This window comes from Podarcis vaucheri (assembly GCF_965113315.1).
Source record: "Podarcis vaucheri genome assembly, chromosome: 13".
NCBI classification, from domain to species: domain Eukaryota; kingdom Metazoa; phylum Chordata; class Lepidosauria; order Squamata; family Lacertidae; genus Podarcis; species Podarcis vaucheri.
Window position 1 is genome coordinate 38,963,591 of NC_138751.1, and position 20,907 is coordinate 38,984,497.

Genomic DNA, 20,907 nt, shown 5'->3' on the forward strand with positions numbered 1-20,907 from the left:
CCCCCCAAAAAAACCCGTAGGCACACGATTTGCAACATCAGTATAAAGTTATACCAAGCGTTGCTTAAAAATCCAATAAAACACGAAATGCAACACACAGAAAGTACAAATCGTCAGAGTGGTCTAAAAACAGCAATGGTCAGCAAATCCCTGGGCGCGCGGACACGATTTTTTTTTTAATGGGTGGCGAAAAAAATGCACTAATGTGCTTCGTAATCTTTTGCTGGGCGAGGATCGCGCAGGGGGAAGCGCGTGCCCTCTTCGCTGCCAACCCAGCCTCCCTCCCTCTCTCTCTCCTTCCTCCTCCTCCCCTCCCTCCCTCACTCGCGCCCCTTTCCTCGCACCGGACTGGAAACCTCACATTGCGTAAGAGTCCCGGGCCGGCCACGCCCATCGGGGGGAATTTCGCGGTTGTGAGATCACTCCCTCCGCCGCCCGCGAGATGCTATATAATTCCCACCCCCCGCCAAGTTGCAATCGGCAGACGGAGACGGAAAGTTTAGGATCGGTGGCCTGAGGATCCTCGGACTGAGGATGCTGGACGTAGACTACGCGCAGTGAGTGAACCGGGGGTTAACGTGTTTTCGATTATGGAGAGAGGGGCGCGCACACAAATATATGGCATCATCTGCCCTGGTTTTTTTTTGTTCTTAATTCTTTAAAGTGGTCTCCGAGCATGTGCAGAGTATTTGTTTTCCCCAAAGCACCCATTTGCCTACGCCTCCCGCATTTGGAGATGGGGCGTTGTTTCATTTTTAAAACTTTGATCCCTGGGTCTGGGAGTTGCTCCTCTTCTCCCAACTCGCTTCTCCGTCGGTGGTTGCTTGCCGGCTGTGAAAGTTGGACAAAAAGTCTTTGCCCCGAGGCTCATACAAGGGGTGGAGGGAGGGGCGCCCGAGAGGAGCAGAGGACTCCTGTAAGGTCGGGTCAGGTTGGCTGCGTTCCCGAACTCCCGGGTTCTCTCCGGGAGGGAAATCGGCCAGGGAAAGCGGGGTGCCTGTTGGGACCCCGGAATTCTCTAAATAGGAACAACGATTTTGTTAAAGCCGAGAACGGACCTCAAAACAGAGCTAACTAAAAACTAACTGCATCAAGCGCACACGTTGTGAGTCCACAAAAAAGGCTCAAGAGCCGGAATTTTGGATTTCTAGCTTTTGTGGGCTGGGGGAGCAGTTTTGTATAAAGACAGCCAGGCTGCTATCACTTCATATTATTGTTACGCTTGGATCCCAACCTTCCACCTAGGCAGTGGCGTAGCGTGGGGGGTGCAGGGGGGACCGGGTGCAACATCTGGGGGTTAGGGTTAGGGGGCGCAAATCCACGGGTTAGGGGGCGCACATCCATGGGTTAGGGGGTGCAAATTACTTGCCTTGCCCCGGGTGCTGACAACCCACGCTACGCCACTGCACCTAGGACTTCAGGGCAGTCCATAACCTTTTTCTCCTTCTCCACACAACAGCCCTGCGAGGAAGCTGAGGCATAGTGTTAGCTTTTTTCACCCAGTAAGGTTAATGGGATAGTTGGGATAGCTTGGTCAGTGTTAGCATGAGACTGCTCATCTCAGGGTTTTGAGTTCGAGCCTCACGTTGGGCATAAGATCCCTGCATTGCAGGGGGTTGGACTAGATGACCCTCGGGTACCTCCCACCTCTTAACAATTCGATGATTCTCTAACTTGGGATACGAACCCAGGACGTCTCCTGCCTAAGCCCAATACGACTCACCACATGGTCTCTCGAATAATTGCAAAAAAATAGGGGATGGGAGGAGAAAGAACACGCAGTGGGAAGTGTGTGTGTCAATTTTTTATGCTGTGGGGGCTTTATCCTTGGTCACTTTGTGGACAGGATCCATGCCTTATGCCTGGAATGCTCCTGGAAACAGGAACTGCTGCTGCTTGTCTCTAAGGCAGCTTGCCGCCAACATTTTCAAACGGGGCTCCTTTGCAAGGCAGCAGTGGCGTAGCGTGGGTTGTCAGCACCCGGGGCAAGGCAAGTAATTTGCGCCCCCTAACCCATGGATTTGCGCCCCCTAACCCGTGGATTTGCGCCCCCTAACCCTAACCCCCAGATGTTGCGCCCGGTGCGGCCGGGCCCCCCTGCACCCCCCACGCTACGCCACTGCAAGGCAGGACTTGCTGTAAGGAGAAAAGTTCTCTGGTATAACTTTTCCCACCATGCTGGGCAAAAACTTCAGCTGCTGAATTCCAACTCCCCCCATTTATTTTATTTTTTGCAACAGTGAAAAGGTTCAGAGACTTTACACTTTAAATACGGAGACCCTACTCCAAATTTAGCAGCCCCTTTCCCCCCCAATTTATTTGCAATCTAATATTGGGTGCTTTTGAACGCCTCACCCACCCCAAGCGCACCCCAACCTCAACTTTCTCCTCTCACTTTCCTTCCCCTCCTCTTGCCTGTTATGCAAATGCTGAGGTGGGGAAAGCTAGATTTGAATATTTCCTAGGCTCACAAGAGTGTGACTGTGAGGGGGGTTGGGGTGGTGCCTTGTTTGAGGGGAGGGTGTGGAGTTTCCTTGTCCAGCTTTTTCCATCCCAAATGTCGGGTATACAGTATCATCCACAGCCCTCCTGCCCTCAGCATTGATTGAGCCAGTTTTCATACCCAGTGGCGTAGCGTGGGTTGTCAGCACCCGGGCAAGGCAAGTAATTTGCGCTCCCTAACCCTAACCCCCAGATGTTGTGCCCGGTGCGGCCGGCCCCCCCTGCACCCCCCACGCTACGCCACTGTTCATACCTGCCAACTTAGGCCCACATTGACACCATATGTGATAAAGTGCCACCAAGACCCCTTTACAAATAGCCATGGCTTCCCTCAGAGAATTCTGGGAACTGTAGTTTGTCAGGGTTCTGAGAATTGCAGACCTACAATTTTCAGAGTGGTTTAACAAGTGGTTCTTCTTCGCTGGGAATCGGAGCTCTGGAAAGGGAACAGGGGTCTGCCAAAGGTCCCAGGGTTCAATCCCCATCAGCGCCGGGAGCGAATCCTGCCTGAAACCCCGAAGAGTGGCTGCCAGTCAGTGTAGACAATACTGGTATAAATGGAGCAAACGGGTCTCACTCAGTTTAAGGCAGCAGCTTCCTATGGGCCACCAAAAACTGATCTGTTTTTAAGCACCCTGTGAAATAACTGAGAGGGACAATGTGCCTTCCCTTTACAGTGGTACCTGGGGTTATATATGCTTCAGGTTACACACTCCGCTAACCCAGAGATAGTGCTTCAGGTTAAGAACTTTGCTTCAGGATAAGAACAGAAATCGGGATGCGGCAGTGCGGCGGCAGCACGAGACCCCATTAGCTAAAGTGGTGCTTCAGGTTAAGAACAGTTTCAGGTTAAGAACGGACCTCTGGAACAAATTAAGTACTTAACCCGAGGTACCACTGTACTTAATTTGTTCCGGAGGTCGGTTTTTAACCTGAAACTGTTCTTAAACTGAAGCACCACTTTAGCTAATGGAGCCTCCTGCTGCTGTCGCGTGATTTCTGTTCTCATCCTGAAGTAAAGTTCTTTACCCGAGATAATATTTCTGGGTTAGCGGAGTCTGTAACCTGAAGTGTATGTAACCTGAAGCGTCTGTAACCCGAGGTACCACTGTAGAGAGCCCCTTGAGGTAAATAAACCCTGTTTATTTCTTGTTTAGTGTCTTCCTCTTGTTGCAGCAATTGAATTACACAAGGGGTAGGCGCCTATCGCCCCGATTTCCCCATGGGGTATATTTTATCCTACCTCAGTCCCATTTCTCCATAACCAGTAATACCCCATTTCCGCCGACATTTCCGCCACCACTTTCTCCAGCGCTGGCCCAAGACATTTTGCCGCTTGAGGTAGAACAGGAAATGGTCTCCACCCACCCACGCTCTGTGATTCAAGGTGCAGAAAGGCCAGCGGAGCTATTTTGGCACCTGAGGCAGAAACCCCCCCACCTTTTCTCTGGAAGTAGGAAAAAAATAGTACAAATAAATAGCAATGGGCTGCCTTTCCATGACATTAATTTGCCCCTCACAGAGCTTCAACACCTGAACGCCCTTCATGGAAGATAAGGCCATGATGTCTATAATGCTTCTGAATAGCAGTTGCTAGGCACCGCAGAAAGAGGGGAAGATGCTCTCGTGCTCAAATCCTGTACACACAAACATTTTAAAAACTTCCCTCTACAGATGTATTCCAAAAGTTGTCAAGTTATTTATCTCCTTGGCTCGGTGGCTGCCTTACTCCACACCGTCCAACATTTATCTGATGAAAATAGGGACAGTCCCAAGGAAAAGTGGGACATGCCGGAATTAAATCAGAAACCGGGGCGGCTTCTGCAAATCTGGGACTGTCCCTGGAAAACAACATATATTTCTGTTGGAAGCTGCCCAGAGTGGCTGGGACAACCCAATAAGATGTGTGGGGTATAAATAAGTAAAATTATCATTATGGAATGGGACTTCCCTATTTTCATTAGAGAAACGTTGGAGGGTATGTGGTTGGAGAACACCATCACACAATTCAGAGATGTGCAAATTTCTTACGTGCTTAAAACTAAAATTCCTAGGATTCTTTTTTTTCTGGGGTGTGTGTGAGGGGGCACTTTAAATGTGTGCTGCATGAAAGTAAGTTGCCTGACAGTCTTGCCTTCGCTGTATTTGCCAGTTTAACCTCTGACTGTGATCTCCCTTTATCTGTCCTCCCCTCCCCGTCTGTTTCCCTTCTAAAGTCCCCTCCCTCTCTTGCTGTGTATCTCTGTTTCCCATCAGAGACATTTTGAAGAGGTCTGACTTTTATCACTTGGCGTTTTTGTTTCTCTAGTACTTTCAGGGCTCCCAAAAGCGCTTTTTGACAAATCCTCCAAAAGTGGCCCAACGAGGCAGGTCACTTACTACGCCCATTTTGCAGATTTATGGCGCAAACTGATGCTGAGAGAGGGTGACTTGTTCAAGGCTGCCCTTCTAGATGCAGTTGACTTTGGCTTAACACACACAGCTATAAAAATGCATAGCGTGTGTTGGGATCTCTGTCCCTAGCGCAGTGTAGGGAAGACGATATGAGGCCTTCTGTTCTGGGTACTTGGCACAGGATATGGGTTATCATTAAGCCAGAGAAGCCCACCATATTCCTGGGGCAGGTAACAATATTTTGGGGGGTTTCGCAATCAGGGGTTTGAAACTGGGCCCAAGGCCAACATTTAGGCTGCTGCACAACTGAGAATATAGGTATGATTTAATGGGAGCTGTTGAGGCTTTTACCTTTGGGCTCTGAGACTTGGACCCACACAAGTGTTGTGCTTTCAGATGTATTCCAGGAAATATCAGTATTTACACACATACACACACACCTGGTTTGCACAGTGTTTTCAGGCGTGGCTCCTGAACAAATTGCCAAAGAGAAATTTCCAGTGGCCAAGGCAGTGCATTTAGCTAAAAGAGAGATCCACATTTGTGTCACATCTGCTGTGAAGCCTCAGTTTTCTGTCTCCTAGATCAGGCACGTCCAGCTGGTAGATCACTGGCTCCCCTAGAAAAAACTCAACAACTTTGACCTGAACCCCAAAAAAGGAGGTAGATCTCTGCCAGTTTTTAACTCTGTAGTAGATCGCAGTCTCTTGGGAGTTGGTCACCCCTGTCCTAGATGCTCAAATGTCTCACTTGGAAAACAAAGAAAAGAAGTTGTTTTGGCTTAGTTAGCATTTGGGTACTCAACATTGTGGGTTGTAGGGATGGCAAAGCTGTACAGTGGTACCTCGGGTTACATACGCTTCACGTTACATACACTTCAGGTTACAGACACCACTAACCCAGAAATAGTACCTCGGGTTAAGAACTTTGCTTCAGGATGAGAACAGAAATTGTGCTCCGATGGCGCGGCGGCAGCAGGAGGTCCCATTAGCTAAAGTGGTGCTTCAGGTTAAGAACAGTTTCAGGTTAAGGACAGACCTCTGGAACGAATTAAGTACTTAACCCGAGGTACCACTGTATAGTACATCAGCCCTAGGCAACATGACCTCTGATTAGGGGCCACAGGTTCCCTACCTGTCTATTGACAGGAGCGCTTATGATTCACACATGCACACTCAGTTCCCTGCTCTGACCTGAGTCTCAATTTTGGTGTGACAGGGTAGGTCTAGACCATATCTGGGGAGCTCTTGCTAAACTACAACTCCCATCATCCCTGGCCATTGACCTTCCTTGCTGATAGGAGTTGTAGTTCAGCAACATTTGGAGGTTTCCCACGCCTGCTCTACAAGCGTCCCCACCCCCTCCGGGTTCCTGAGCTTTACTGTGTAGGTGCCCTCTTTTTGAGGGTGTATTAATTATTGGGAACATATCCCTGAAGAAATGATTATGCATTTTGAAGAAAAATATTGTGCAGTGCAATTTGACCAAGCAGCCCCAAACCTCAATATACCTGCCTCCGTCTGTAAAATGGGAACAATGCTTCCTTGTTTCTTTCCTCTTCTGTGGGAGGAAAGATTCAAACCTGATAAATATAATAAATCCCTTTGCAAGGAATAAGTGGCACTCAGATAATTAGTAACTGGCAGAACAGCAAGCCTTAATTGGTTTAATTGCTAGTTTAGTAGCGACTAGGGCTGTCACTCAAATCTTGACCAACAGTTTCTATTGGTAGAATATGTAGGATGGTGCTGTAAACGTGTCTGTTAATAATGATGATTATGATAAAATCTGCTAACCAATTTCCCTTCTATCTTGGCAGGTTCGAAGGGTCCCAGTATGGCTATATGGTAAGTATGTGGCCCAGAATCCTTGCATTTTACTGGTCTGAGTGAGAGAAGAAGATTTCAAAGTGGGATTTTGTTGAGAGCTGTGTAGCTCAGAAGCCAAGATGGAAATGTAAGGAACGGCTTTGCACTGAGTCGGACCATTGGCTCATCTAGCTCATATGGCCGACACTGGCTGGCAGCAGCTTTCCAGGGTTCCAAACAGGGGGAATTCCCAGCCCTACCTAGAGATACTGGGGTCCTGAACCTGGGGCCATTCGCATGTGCTCTTAACCACAGGCTTTCCTTTCGTTTTCTTAGTGGAAGCAGACCGGGGTGGGTTTAGAGACTGGGAGTCTTCCTAGGTCCTTGTTGCATTTGAGGGTGTGAAGTGAAGGGGTTTTAATGTTGCTCACAGGCCTGTCTGTCGTCTTCCCAGTTTCCCAGCGGCTGCATCTATGACCTGGACTCTTGCAAACAAGAACCCACGTTTGCTTCCTGCCTTGCAGACCCCGAGAGCTCCCCAGGTAAGGCATGTCTTAGTGCTGGGGAGTGGCTGCTCAGAATGGCTGGGGCAACTCGAACCGATGGGCGGGGTATAAGTAATAAATCATTATTATCATCAGTGTTATTTTTCTAGAAAAGGAGGTGCTGAAGCTCACCATGAACTTCTCCCTTGTTCTCTTACCTGAGAGGTACTGGAGCTGAGCTCTGGCTTAAAAAAGCCAATATTATTATTATTATTATTATTATTATTATTATTATTATTATTATTATTAATTTTTACAGGAGACCAGGGTTGCACACACAGTATACATTTAAAGCACATGACGCCCATGCCCCCGGCTTCAAGAATCCTGGGAAGAACTGTAGTTTACTTCTCACAGAACTACAATTCCCAGCACCCTTACAAACTACAGTTCTCAGAATTATTTGGGGATTGCTTCAAATGTATGGTGTGCGCACAGCTGCATGCAAACTAATTGTAGGAGGCATATTATAGGAGGCATATTATATATCACGTGGGTACAACATGGACCATGTTGATGGGAACAGGGAGTCCCTGCGTTGTGAGGGCACCAGGTTGACTACCCTTCCTCTACATACTGAATGAACAAATGTAAGTTCTTGTTCTCTCACTCGCCGATTTGCATGTGACCCTCTTTTGCCTAGCCGTTAAGGCGGCCTGCAGAAGAGTCATGCATGGCTTTCCTGTTTAGAACAGACGAGTCTCTCTCTCTCTCTTCCTCCCCCCTCCCCACCTGCCCCGCTCGCTTGCGCAATCTGCATTTAATCAGTGGCTGCCATCTGATTTCTGGGATGTGCTTGCATCTATACAGGCCTTGGTGGGAGCCTGCCACAGATAGGCACTCTGTATTATTTGCAGAGAGAGATACTGTGTTTGGGCTTTGTAGACTTGCTGGAAGTTGCCTGAAGATCAGGATAATCCAATCCGGGGCTGGCCTGCCACTTTTGACCTCTGGCACCAAGTTGCCAATCTACTCTGGTGTACCCTTAATGGGCAACCCAGCCAGATGGGCAGGGTATACATAATAAAATTATTATAATCCAGAGATCGACCGCCCACCCAGCATCTGCTTCCTGCCACATCTGCAGAGTAGTTTTGCTGCATTGGGTGGCAAGGCAGAGCTGGTGTGTAGATATGGCAGCTTATCAGTATGCATTCTTTGTTTGGTTTTTTATTCTGCCTTTCACCCAAGAAGCTCACAGCCTGGCTAGTTTGATGGGCCTTCCCACTCCTGCTCAGCAGTGCATAATAATAATAATAATAATAATAATAATAATAATAATAATAATAATATTTGTTGCAACAGCCACTCTGGGCAGCTCCCAGCACATACAAAACATAACAAAACATTAAGCATTAAAAACTTCCCCATACACAGGTGCCTTTAGATGTCTTCTAAAGGTCATCTCCTTGACATCTGATTGGGAAGGCGTTCCACAGGGCGGGTGCCACTACCGAGAAGGCCCTCTGCCTGGCTCCCTGTAACCTCACTTCTCGCAGGGAGGGAACTGCCAGAAGGCCCTCGGAGCTGGATCTCAGCGTTTGCGCTGAACCCTTCCGCCTTTCTAGCAACACCCTCCACACACCAACCCATCCCTGGCCTCTGCATAAGTGAGCCGGCGTGTCGGGTTCTTAAGAGTGCCAGGATTAGGGCCTGGGGAGGCCAGGGCTCAAATTCCCACTTGGCTACAGAGCTCACTGGCAGGGCTGTCTTAAGCATATGCTGCACGGGGTGCAAAGATCCACCCCCCCCCAGGTTGGCCAGGCCCAGGCACGCAGGAGGGTGGAACTGACCAGCCGCCTCAGCGTCTCACTGGTTGCGTCTTGGTTGCCCCCGAACTCGCAGCGCAGAGCTACCCGCAGCAGAAGAGCTTGCCACTGCGCTCCGACCGACGGTCGGGCTCTTCCCTGACTCAACTCTCGGGCCCCGGACTCTCGGCCTGGCGCCCCTGAGAGCCTGACCCCCGGGTGCCCTGCACCCCTAGCACCTATGGGTAAAACGGCCCTGCTCACTGGCTGCCCTTGAGCCAGTCACTACCTCCAGGTCGTTGTTGGGGTTGCGCCAGGAGGGAGCGAGGACCATTTACGCCGCTTTGAGCTCCTTGGGTTAGAAGGCGAGGCGTATAAATGCAGTCTGAGGAATAAATATATGGCTCCGCAGAATCGGAGCGTTGGGAGGATCATCAAGTCCGACTCCCTGCGATGCCGGCATATGCAGCTGTCCCATACAGGGAGCGAACTTGCAAGATCTTTTCCAAAAGCAGAGAGTGGACTGAAGCGATCAAACTGCTCCAGAATGTGTCTCTGTGGTTTTCTGCACACATACCCCTATGGGTTTTTTTTTTAATTTACTTTGCCTTTCTTCTGTTACGGGATTCAAAGTTAACACACAACTTAGTCTCTGCTCCAGGCGTTGACCAGGCTTGGACTTGCTTTAGCTTCAGGCCATTTGGCCTCATCGCTTGCCTCCCAGCTATGCCCTAGGACTTCCTTTATTCTTGCCCGTCTTAAGGGGCAAATACGCCCACAATGTACTTGTTTTATGCTGACGGCCTGCAGCTCTACAGCTTCCTTTTCTAATCTCGCTACCATTTCTGACTAGATGCCCTCTCGTTATCTTAACCTTCATTTGTCCAGAAAATAGTTATTCCTCGCTCTCCTTTTCTCTCCTGCTGGGGGCTCGCATTTAGTCTTACCTTCCCTTTTCTGTTCAAGCTACTGCAAAACATCAAAATGAGAGTTCTCCATCCCACTCCCTTCTACCCTGCCGGCCCCTGCTCAAGAAATGTGTTATTATTAATTATAATTAAATGTCTAGATTGCCCTTCATCCGAAGATCACAACATAAAAGTACAAAATGAGAACACAAACAAACAAAAACAAACCGATATCCCCACCACCGCCACCACAATAACATTTAAAAGGCCGTGAAATGTTTCATCAGTCAAAGGTCTGGTTATAGAGAAATGTATTCCCCTGGCGCCTAAAGGTATGTAATGTAGGTGCTAGGAGAGCCTCACTGGGGAGAGCATTTCACAAATCGGGAGCCAATGCGGAAAAGGCCCTGTTCTCAGGTTGCCACCTTCCGGACCTCTCGCAGAGGAGGCACATGAAGACAGGCCTCAAATAATGATTGCTGGGTTCAGGTCACTTCATATGGGGAGAGGAGGTCCTTGAGGAAAAGGCAAAAAGTAACTTGCCATTCCCAAATCTTTCCAATTGCTAAATCCCATTCTTTTCTTCTTGTCCCTTTCTTCTGCGGTGGCACTGGCTGATTGTCTTTTTTTTAACAGTAGCGGCTAGAGTGCTGGACTCGGACCTGGGAGACCCGGGTTCGAATTTCCGCTCAGCGAAGAAGCCTGCTGGGTGACTTTGAGCCCAGCCACCTTGAGCTCCTTGGAGGAATATAGCTGTAATAATAAATAAATATTCTCTCCCAGTTTGACTTGCTACCATTTTCTGCTCATCCTCCTCACCATTTTCTAAGGCTTCCGTTCTCTTATCTGATCCGGGTTTAATCTGCTACTCTTCCTTTTTGTCTTTTTTCAAACCCTTCGCTCTTTGGCTCCTTCTTTATCTCTCTTTTATTTGCCTTCTATCATTCTCTTAGTTCAGCCAGACCCCCTCACCTCAGAAGAGGATTTTGGCGGGAAGCTGCTTTCTGCAATGACACTAGGGAAGACTGAGGATGAGGGCAGGGAATGCTGCCTGCAAAATCCTGGCTCCATCTCATTCCCATCTTCTCCTCCCCCTATTTTTTATTGTTGGCGTAACCCGGAAAGAACAGCTGCATATTCCTTCATTGCAGAGGGTTGAACTAGATGATACTCAAGATCTCTTCCAACTCTACAGTTCTGTGATTCTATGAAACAGCATCGGCTCACGTTAAGAATAATCCATCCTGCAACAAAAATGTGTGTGTGTGTGTGTCCCCAAATAGATATCTAATGTAGACTGACAATGATAAGATATACGTTCAACTGCAGAAAGTGGGAGTAAGACCTTCAGACTACTCAGCAATGGATGGTGGGGCTTTATCCTGCCAACTTTGAAGTACAGCTGTCACATCCGTCTTTAGTGCAATTTTATTTCGAGACTCTTTTGTTATGCCGCTTTTCAGAACCTGTTTGGGCTATATAAAGTGAGACATAAGTATTTTCAGTAGATGATACTTTCATCACGGCTAACAGAGCAATTCTATCCATGTTTACTTGGAGGTAAAGGTAAAGGGACCCCTGACCATTAGGTCCAGTCGTGGCTGACTCTGGGGTTGCGGCGCTCATCTCACTTTACTGGCCGAGGGAGCCGGCGTACAGCTTCCAGGTCATGTGGTCAGCATGACGAAGCCGCTTCTGGCGAACCAGAGCAGCGCACGGAATCGCCATTTACCTTCCCGCCGGAGCGGTACCTATTTAACTACTTGCACTTTGACGTGCTTTCGAATTGTTGGTTGGCAGGACCGAGCAACGGGAGCTCACCCCAGCACGGGGATTCGAACCGCCAACCTTCTGATCAGCAAGTCCTAGGCTCTGTGGTTTAACCCACAGTGCCACAGAAAATCCTAGTAAATTAAATGGGGTTTTTATTCCCTGGTTAAGGGGATTAGGATTGCGGCCTAAACTTTGCACTACACTGTTTCAGGTTCCTCTTTTGCTTGCTTCTCTGCTCCCTCTAACACAACATTTTTTAAAAAAATAAATAGCTTTCGACAAGGTACGTCTTCTCCCAAGGCTTTGGCCTCTACTCCTTGCCTTTCCTTCTCTGTTCTCCTATTTCTTCAAGGTAATACAGCCCCAAATGTATTCTACAAACCCTGGGGCTCTCCTAAGCCTTCTAATATCTTTTCCTTTTGTATGGCATTTTGATTGGATAAGAATTCACATTCAGAGAAGTGAGTTCACTCTTTGGAGATAGGGTCTGGATATTGGTTTCAAAAACTCTGCCCTCTAATGGGGAGAGGAGACATTTCGGGCCTGCAGCCAGTACTGTATGTACCTGCTGTTCCCTATGCAAAATCGATGGCTTGAGGCATTTGCACACAGAAGAAAAGCCTTTGTAGCCTGACCTGCGTAATGCAACCCTCAACCCTCCTGCTCTCATACCCAAGAGATCCAAGTGGATGTTGGGAGCGAGGGCTCCAGGATTCACAAAGCAGAGAAGGGGAAACAGGAGGAGGAGAAGCTACCGAGGCAAACTTTTGAAGGGCAGAGACTGGTCCATTAGAACAGATGGGGCACTGCCCACTCACCCTGCTTCACACCCTCCTTGAGTAAAATCATAGAACTGTAGAGCTGGAACAGGACCCCAGGGGTCATCTAGCCCAACCCCCTGCAATGCAGGAATCTTAGCTAAAGCATCCATGACAGGTGGCCCCATCCAACCTCTGCTTTAAAAACCTCCAAGGAATAGAATCTATTCTATTCTATTCTATTCTATTCTATTCTATTCTATTCTATTCTATTCTATTCTATTCTATTCTATTCTAGCCCACAACCTCTTGAAGCAAACTGTTCCGCTGCCAAACAGCTCTTACTGTCTGAAAGTTCCACCTGATGTTTACAGTGGTACCTCAGGTTACAGACGCTTCAGGTTTCAGACTCCGCTAACCCAGAAAAAGTACCTCGGGTTAAGAACTTTGCTTCAGGATGAGAACAGAAATCATGCTCTGGCAGCGGGAGGCCCCATTAGCTAAAGTGGTACCTCCGGTTAAGAACAGTTTTTCAGGTTAAGAATGGACCTCCAGAACGAATTAAGTTCTTAACCCGATGTACCACTGCTGTTGGAATCACCTTTCTAGCACAGTGGTACCTCTGGTTAAGAACTTAATTCGTTCTGGAGGTCTGTTCTTAACTGAAACTGTTCTTAACCTGAAGCACCACTTTAGCTAATGGGGCCTCCCTGCTGCTGCCATTTGATTTCTGTTCTTATCCTGAAATAAAGTTCCTAACCTGAGATACTACTTCTGGGTTAGCAGAGTCTGTAACCTGAAGCGTTTGTAACCCAAGGTACCACTGTAACGTGAAGCCCTTGGAAGAGAAAGTCCAGGTATTGGGCGGTAAATAAATTCAATAAATGAAAATAAATGAAATGAAAGTCCTGCCCTCCAGAGCAGGAGAAAACAAGACTTGCTCCATCTTCCACGTGACAGCTATTGAGATATTTGGTGATGGCTATTGTGCCTCCTTTCTCGCAAGCTAAACATACCCAGCTCCTTCAACCATTCCTCATAAGGCTTGGCTTCTTGACCCTTGATCGTCTTAGTTCCCCTCCTCTGCGCACGTTCCAGCTTGTCAACATCCTTCCTAAATTATGGTGTCCAGAAATGGACACCGTATTCCAGGTGTGTGTTTTTTTTTTGGCCTGGCTGGAATAGGTCCTCTGAGAATATCTCTTGCTTGCCTGGGTTAGAGGAGTGCTTGTTTGTGTACATGTAAACTAGCCTACTGTACAACGTTTACATCCATTGCCCTACCCACATTTGGCGCTGGCATTTGCCCACCAATAGCATGCGGCCCCTGAAAGCTTGCTGCGCCCAGGGAATGTGGCCCCCAGGCTATGAAAGGTTCCCTGCTCCTGACTCGTTGGCTTGTTCTCTTGGGTCTCCTTTCTGACGTCGCGGCCCCTTGCTTTTCAGAGTCTTGCATGAACTGGCTGGAGATGCAGGAGCCTGGCTATGAAGGCTATGAGGTGGGGCAGCTGGCCCAGCTGCAGAATGTCCAAGTCTCCTACCTGCATAGTTCTTACCCACAGCTCTCCATGGATTCTGTCTACAGCCAGGAGGGAGTGGTACCCACGCAGAACATGTGCCTCGCACCCAAGGAAGACTACAACACCCAGGTGAAGGCGGCGCCTAGTCCATTTGGGGCGGGGCGACAGAAAGCCAGGACCTGGGAAGGGAGTGGGGTCTGTGCATAGCTGTCAAGCGTCCCTTATTTGGCGGGAAACTCCCTTATCCCAGCGTCATGTCCCGCTGCTGTCCCTTATTGATGATGTCCCTTAAATTTCCCGGGTTTCAAAGGAAGCAGCTCCTCTCCCTCCCTGCCTGCCGGCCAGGGAGGAGGGAGGCTCCAACTGTGTTGCTTGGCTGCGTTGCTCACCCAATAAGGAGTCTAAGAATGACTGGGGGGTGGAGCTTGCATGCCTTGTGCCGATCAAATTGGCTGTGTTGCCTGGGGACTCGCCTTTGCTCAACGCTTCCCAGCGGAGCGGTGATGGTGGTTTTCCTTGCTGCACCCCCTTTGCCGGGTTGCTGCGCCGTGGGAACCACCACTTGAGGCTTCATTTGGCTGCTGGGCTGGCTGGGCTTTCTGCCTTTGGCTCGGGAGCTAGTTGACTAAAATCCCTTATTTTGGCTGCTGGTCCCATATTTTCAAATCTGTAAGTTGACAGCTATGGGTCTGTGGGTTTTGGGAAGTGCTGATGGGTGCCAATGAGTTTTTTTATTATTTTATTTTAAAGTTTTTACAGTCATACCTAGTGTTGAAGTAGCTTCAGGATGAATATTTTTGGGTTGTGCTCCGCGGCGACCCATAAGTAACGACGTGTGGTACTTCCGGGTTTCGCCGCTCGCGCATGCGCAGATGCTCAAAATGCCGTCACGCACATGCGCGGAAGCGGCGAATTGCGACCAGTGCACGTGCAAACATGTGGGTGCCGGTTGCGTTTGCTTCAGAATGAAAATGGGGCTCCGGAACGGATCCCGTTCGCATCCAGAGGTACCAATGTATTTGACTTTACAAATTCATTTACACAGATAATTTTCTTGCAAATATTAAAACTTTACACAAGATTCCTCCGAATCCTAGGGCTTCCCTCCTCCCCGCTGTGGGTTCTTTAAGTAACTCTTTCAACTGCATATTATAAGTCCATCTAATTTACAACCCTCCATTGTATCCAAAGCCATTGCAGGAGTTATTTAAAACCTGCCAAAGAGTTCAACTGTTTACAGTGGTCCTTCAAATACAATCTATATTTATCCCATTCTCTGTTGAAGTTTTGATCCTCCTGATTTCTGATATTCCCGGTTAATCTTGCCATGTCTGCATAGTCCAGTAATTTCATCTGCCAGTCCGCCCTAGTAGGTATCTTATTGTCTTTCCAGCTCTGGGCAAGCAGCATCCTTGTAGCTGTTGTACATAAAAAGGGTGACAATGAGTTCTTGGTTACACCCAGACTAGGGCTGGGCAATATTTAGTTTTCAACATTGTGATATATCACCAGTTAAACATATATAAATATACTAATATATCACAACGTCTAAAATAAGGATGGAGCTATGTAGAGGCAAGGACGCAGGTGGCACTGTGGGTTAAACCACAGAGTCTAGGACTTGCCGATCAGAAGGTCAGCGGTTCGAATCCCCGCGACGGGGTGAGCTCACGTTGCTCAGTCCCTGCTCTTGCCAACCTAGCAGTTCAAAAGCACGTCAAAGTGCAAGTAGATAAATAGGTACCGCTCCGGCAGCAAGGTAAACGGTGTTTCCATGCGCTGCTCTGGTTTGCCAGAAGCGGCTTGGTCCTGCTGGCCACATGACCCGGAAGCTGTATGCTGGCTCCCTCGGCCAATAAAGCGAGATGAGTGCTGCAACCCCAGAGTCGGTCACGACTGGACCTAATGGTCAGGGGTCCCTTTACCTTTACTATGTAGAGGCACTAGCTGGCTTCACAGTTTTTCCAGTGTCATGATTTTTTGATGGCGCCTGCTCATGGGATTTGATGCCCCCTGCATTAGGCAGTGGAGGGCTGAGCTGACAGTTAACAGAGGCTGCAGGAATCAATAGGAAGCATTAGCTGGCTTCACGGTTTCCCTCACATGATGATTTTTTTGCATAGCGTGTGCGCGCACACACACATCATGATTCACAATATATTGCCACATCAAAAATTATGAAACCGATAGCACGATGTGGACTTCCAAACCGGCTTTGGATGATATATCGATCTATTGCCCAGTCCTAACCCAGACTACACATTTATAGCCCTCTCATACCGCTTTAGCAGCCATGGAGAATCCTGGGAACTGTAGCTTGCTCTTGTTGCTGGGGATTGTGACTCTGCGAGATCAGCACCTCTAGCAAACCACAGTTCCCAGGATTCTCCATGGCTGTTAAAGTGGTATGAGGGTGCTGTGAAAGACAGTTTAAAGCGGTATAGGCATGCTTTAAATGTACTGGTGTGTAGATGTGGCCCCAGATTAATCTGAAACAGAAAAAGGGGTTATCTGTTTTGCCTTATCTGGGTTCTGTAGCTGTAGTCCAAAGCTGTAGCCATGGGGGGTTGAGTGGTTTTGATAAGCGGAAAATGGCATCTGAGGGGAAAGATTAACTACTCTCTCCCCCCAGGCACCACTGCTCTGATCAAATTGGTAGGTCCTCTCATCATAACATTCAAGAAGCACCTTCTAGATCAGGCCAGCGGTTCCTTTATAGTCTAGTATCCTGTTCTCCCAGTGGCCAGTCAGATGCTTGCGGTAAACTGAGATGCAGGACCCAAGCTCAATAAACATCCAGCCCTCCTAAGAATACCAGGAACTGGTATTCAGAGGGATTACTCCCTCTGACAGCCATCTTGGCTAGCAGCAACTGATAGCATTATCCTCCCCAATCGCCCTATCTCCCATTCCCCCCCCTGCTGCTACTGTTAGTCAAAAAGTAAACAGAGCACCCAGAAGATCCTATCACCGTTCTCCTGCGTAATGTGTCATTTTGGTCCTAACACATAGCGACACGTTCCTAGTCCCTAATGAGAGGACTCAGCCAGAGCTCTGGCCGGCCTAGATCAGGAGTCTTCTATGGGGAAGAAAAAAATAACCTCTTTTTCTTCCCCTCCTGTATCACCCAAGGGCTCAGGTGGAGGGGAGTGTTTTTGATTGTTACTGTGTTGTGTCTTTTTGTGTTTTTATATTCTAAACCACCCTGTGAGCTTCGGATGAAGGGTACTATAGACATTAAATGAACGAGAACATTAGGGGAATCCCACCATGGCCTTCCTGTGTAACATGTAGTTTGGTCCTGACTTCCTGGGCAAGGACGTTCCTCTTTGGCTAACGACTGCTGTGGTTTTTTTACCCCTCCATCCCATGGACATCTACAGATTTACCTCCCCTACGAGCAGTACCCTCTTCCCAGGGAAGTGCCTAGCCCCTCGTCGGAAGAAGAGGAATTCCACAGGGAGAGTCGGAACCTTGAGGTGTCCTCCGACAGCGACTTGGATGAGAATCTCTCACCTGGTTTTGATTCAGGTGGGTGCCTCCATCCCATGTGAAATATACTCAGAGTTGCAAAGTGATTTCATGCTCTTTATTCAGCTCATAGTGGTGAGAAGGAATGAATGGAAGTCCCCTCACAGTAGCTGCTTTATATACATTATTTACACAATGGGCTGCACATGATTGGCTAATTCCGGAATTCTACTGTAAGCCAATCAGGTTGTGGATTCACTTCTATCTGGAGCAGGATTGGGTGGTTCCTGCCAACCAATCATACTGCTGCATTGTTCTAGGACCAATCAGACTGCTGCATTCTGAATCCTATTGTTCTAGGACCAATCAGACTGCTGCAGTTTGGATCCTATTCAACTCAATACATAACACCATGTTTTTAGCACTCAGCAAGACCATGCATCTTGTGTGTATGTTTCTGCACACACATGCAGAAATACTCACCGCATGTCAAGAAGTAAATCAGTGAAGTTGAGAGGATGCTGCTGCCCAGGGGTTGTGCGTTGACCCCTGCCCCAAAAAGAGCCACCACTTATAGGGTACTGCCAAGAAGGCTGGTGTTTTGCCTGAAAGAGTCCTTGAGTTTGCAGTCTCTGATCTCCCAGCTAAAGTGGGCCCATAGAGGGTGCCTTGTCTGAGCACCCACAAAACCCTGGAGCCAACACTATGTTTATCATACCAAAAAGGAATGCGAGTGGCGCTGTGGTCTAAACCACTGAGCCTCTTGGGCTTGCCGATCAGAAGGTCGGCGCTTCGAATTCCCACGATGGGGTGAGTGCCTATTGCTCTGTCCCAGCTCCTGCCAGCCTAGCAGTTTGAAAGCATGCCAGTGCAAGTAGATAAATAGGTACCGCTGTGGCGGGAAGGTAAACGGCATTTCTGTGCGCTCTGGTTACCCTCATGGTGTTCTGTAGTGCCAGAAGAGGTTTAGTCATCCTGGCCATCTGACCTGGAAAGCTGTCTGTGGACAAACGCTGGCTCCCTTGGCCTGAAAGCGAGATGAGTGCCATAACCCCATAGTCGTCTTTTTACGTTTACCATACCTTATAAAAACATAATAAAACCATAAACATTAAAAACTTCCCTATACAGCTGGCTTCAGATGTCTTCTAAGGGTTCTATAGCTATTCATCTCCTTGACATCTGATGCGAGGGCATTCTACAGGGTGGGTGCCACTACCAAGAAGGCCCTGTGCCTGGGTCCCTGTAACCTCACTTCTTGCAGTGAGGGAACCGCCAGAAGGCCCTCAGAGCTAGATCTCAGTGTCCGGGCTGAACGACAGGGTTGGAGACGCTCCTTCAGGTACCCTCAATAGGCATGATGGCTATTTTCCTAATCTCCACTCAACGCCAGTTGTTGGGCATGGAGAGCATTGCGCTGACGATTTTTGTTTGTCTGTCGCCCTCCGCAGGCTCCCGACGGAAGTTGCGCCTCTACCAGTTCCTGCTGGAGCTCCTTGAGCGCGGCGACATGAAGGAATGCGTGTGGTGGGTGCACCGCGACGCAGGGATCTTCCAGTTCTCCTCGAAGCACAAGGAGCTGCTGGCGCATCGCTGGGGACAGCAGAAGGGCAACCGCAAGAAGATGACCTACCAGAAAATGGCTCGGGCGCTGCGCAACTACAGCAAGACGGGCGAAATTCGCAAGGTCAAGAAGAAGCTCACCTACCAGTTTGGGACCACTCTGCTGGCGCAGTCGGCCACCTCCTAAACTCCACCCACCCACCCGCTGCAAGAATACGGGGCTGGGGCCATTAATAATGACTGGACCTCCATTCTCTGCCTTCTCCAGACCACCCGCTTTCTGGTGCCTTCAACCAAACTTCGTGAAAGAATCTAGGCTGGGTGGGAAGAGATGGGAAGACCCAAATCAGGGTGGGGTGGGGGCTCCAGTAGGTTACAGTCAAGGAGGCCAGGTGTGAAGGCACCGAGATCTTCCACCAGAGGGGTGGGAGGTATGCACTTTAGCAGAAATCGGGCTGCTTGGACTGTCATGGTAGGGTGAGGGTAAAGTATGATACAGCAGAGGTGGAGTGAAGCATTCTGGGATCCTTAGGAGGCTGTTGGCTTTGCCTGGGTTGATTGGGAGGGAGGGCTCTTTCAGCAGGGCCTGATCCATATTTTTCCTTGGTGGAGTACGGAAAAAAGGGGGTGTGGGGAGGTTAATCACAGTACGGGGGAGGCAAAGGGGTCCATGTGGTTACCTTCTGATGAGGTGGGGGGGGACTACGCTGTGAAATAGGAACTAGGTGGGTGGTGGTACTCTGTGTGGGGTGGTGGATTTGCTCTGCTGGACTGGGGCCAAAGTTTGGTCTGAGGGGTGTCACTGAGGTCACTCTCTGCCCCCCCCTCCACCCTGGCTAGCAGTTTAAAACTGGTAGTTTTAAAACAGAAGGAGCTTTTGTGAGTATTTATGCAAGGTGCTGGGATTTCTAGAAGCAGCATATTGCTTTGCTTAGGTGGGGCAGAGGAACCAAAAATTCTTGTCCAGGAGTTCTGTCTGTGTGTATATGTATATATATGTAGGCAAGATGTTTATTTAACGCCATAGGTCTGGGGGTTTGGTTGGGTTTCAGTCTCCTGAAGGGTTTGTTTGTTTGTTTTTGTACAAAATCTGATTATTATTTTTTAAATGGATCTCTTCTGTATAAATTGTAAAATTTGCAAATAAATTTTTAAGGAGTTTGGCTAATTTGGAGGGGGTCATTAAAACCTTGTTCTGGAGCAATGGGGAATGGGAGGCTGTGAATGGCAGTGTCCATCAGCTTTGGAGGGGGGTGAGCTCCCTCAAATATTTTATGGGGTGGGGGGTAAAGGGACCTCATTGGCCCCTAGGGATTGGTGCGTACACTCATGGCAGAGGCGAGCTTTGAACGAGATCCTTAGTCGCTCAAGACTACACCATTGCATGGATTCTATTTTGGGGACTCTTTTTTTAAACATTGCACTCCATCCCGGCTTACATCTAACTCCAGATCTTTTGCAGAGCGAGACTACAAAAATATTCTTATGGATTAACTTGTCTTTAGATATGCTTTCAGTGCTCCAGAGCAGATTGTGCAAAGACTTCTTGGCATCCTTGCAAGACCACGAGCTTTCCCCGCTGTCCCTTGGGAGATATCCTGAGACTTAGCATCTACACAGTGGGTTGGGCAGAGAAGTCACTGTCTCCCTCCCAACGCACTGCCATAGCGAGGAGGAAATATCGTCCTCTCTGCTTTTCAGATGGATCTGAAAAGCAGAGATGGCACTTTCCCCTTCTCTCTGTGATGCTGGGCTGAATGGAGAAGAACATCTTGGACCAGGCTAGCACTGCAGTGGGGGAATAATTCTCTCCCCCACCCCATGCTACGGATTTGTACAAATCAGCTGAGGATGAGCTGGGAGGGGAAACAGAGAATGTGTGCATGTTGGGGTGTCACTTGGGTCACACAGCTCCCT

At 48.6% G+C, this 20,907-nt stretch overlaps 1 protein-coding gene and 1 long non-coding RNA gene across 2 annotated transcripts in view; one reads left to right on the top strand and one right to left on the bottom strand.

Moving 5' to 3' along the window:
* Positions 1–276: 276 nt before the first annotated feature.
* SPIB (Spi-B transcription factor) lies at positions 277–20,158 on the top strand. The gene is made up of 6 exons (XM_082194535.1): positions 277–557; positions 6,716–6,743; positions 7,159–7,246; positions 13,883–14,085; positions 17,340–17,487; positions 18,879–20,158. Exons 1-6 carry the CDS (start codon positions 535–537, stop codon positions 19,175–19,177), a joined length of 789 nt encoding a protein of 262 aa, XP_082050661.1. The 5' UTR covers positions 277–534; the 3' UTR covers positions 19,178–20,158.
* The window catches only part of LOC309516096, a 48,948-nt gene continuing 39,801 nt past the window's right edge, over positions 11,761–20,907 (bottom strand). Inside the window, exons 2-3 of the long non-coding RNA XR_014212769.1 lie at positions 12,740–12,948; positions 11,761–12,665 (exon numbers count right to left, since the gene is read on the bottom strand). This is a non-coding gene — a long non-coding RNA (uncharacterized lncRNA). The remainder of the gene's footprint in view (positions 12,666–12,739; positions 12,949–20,907) is intronic.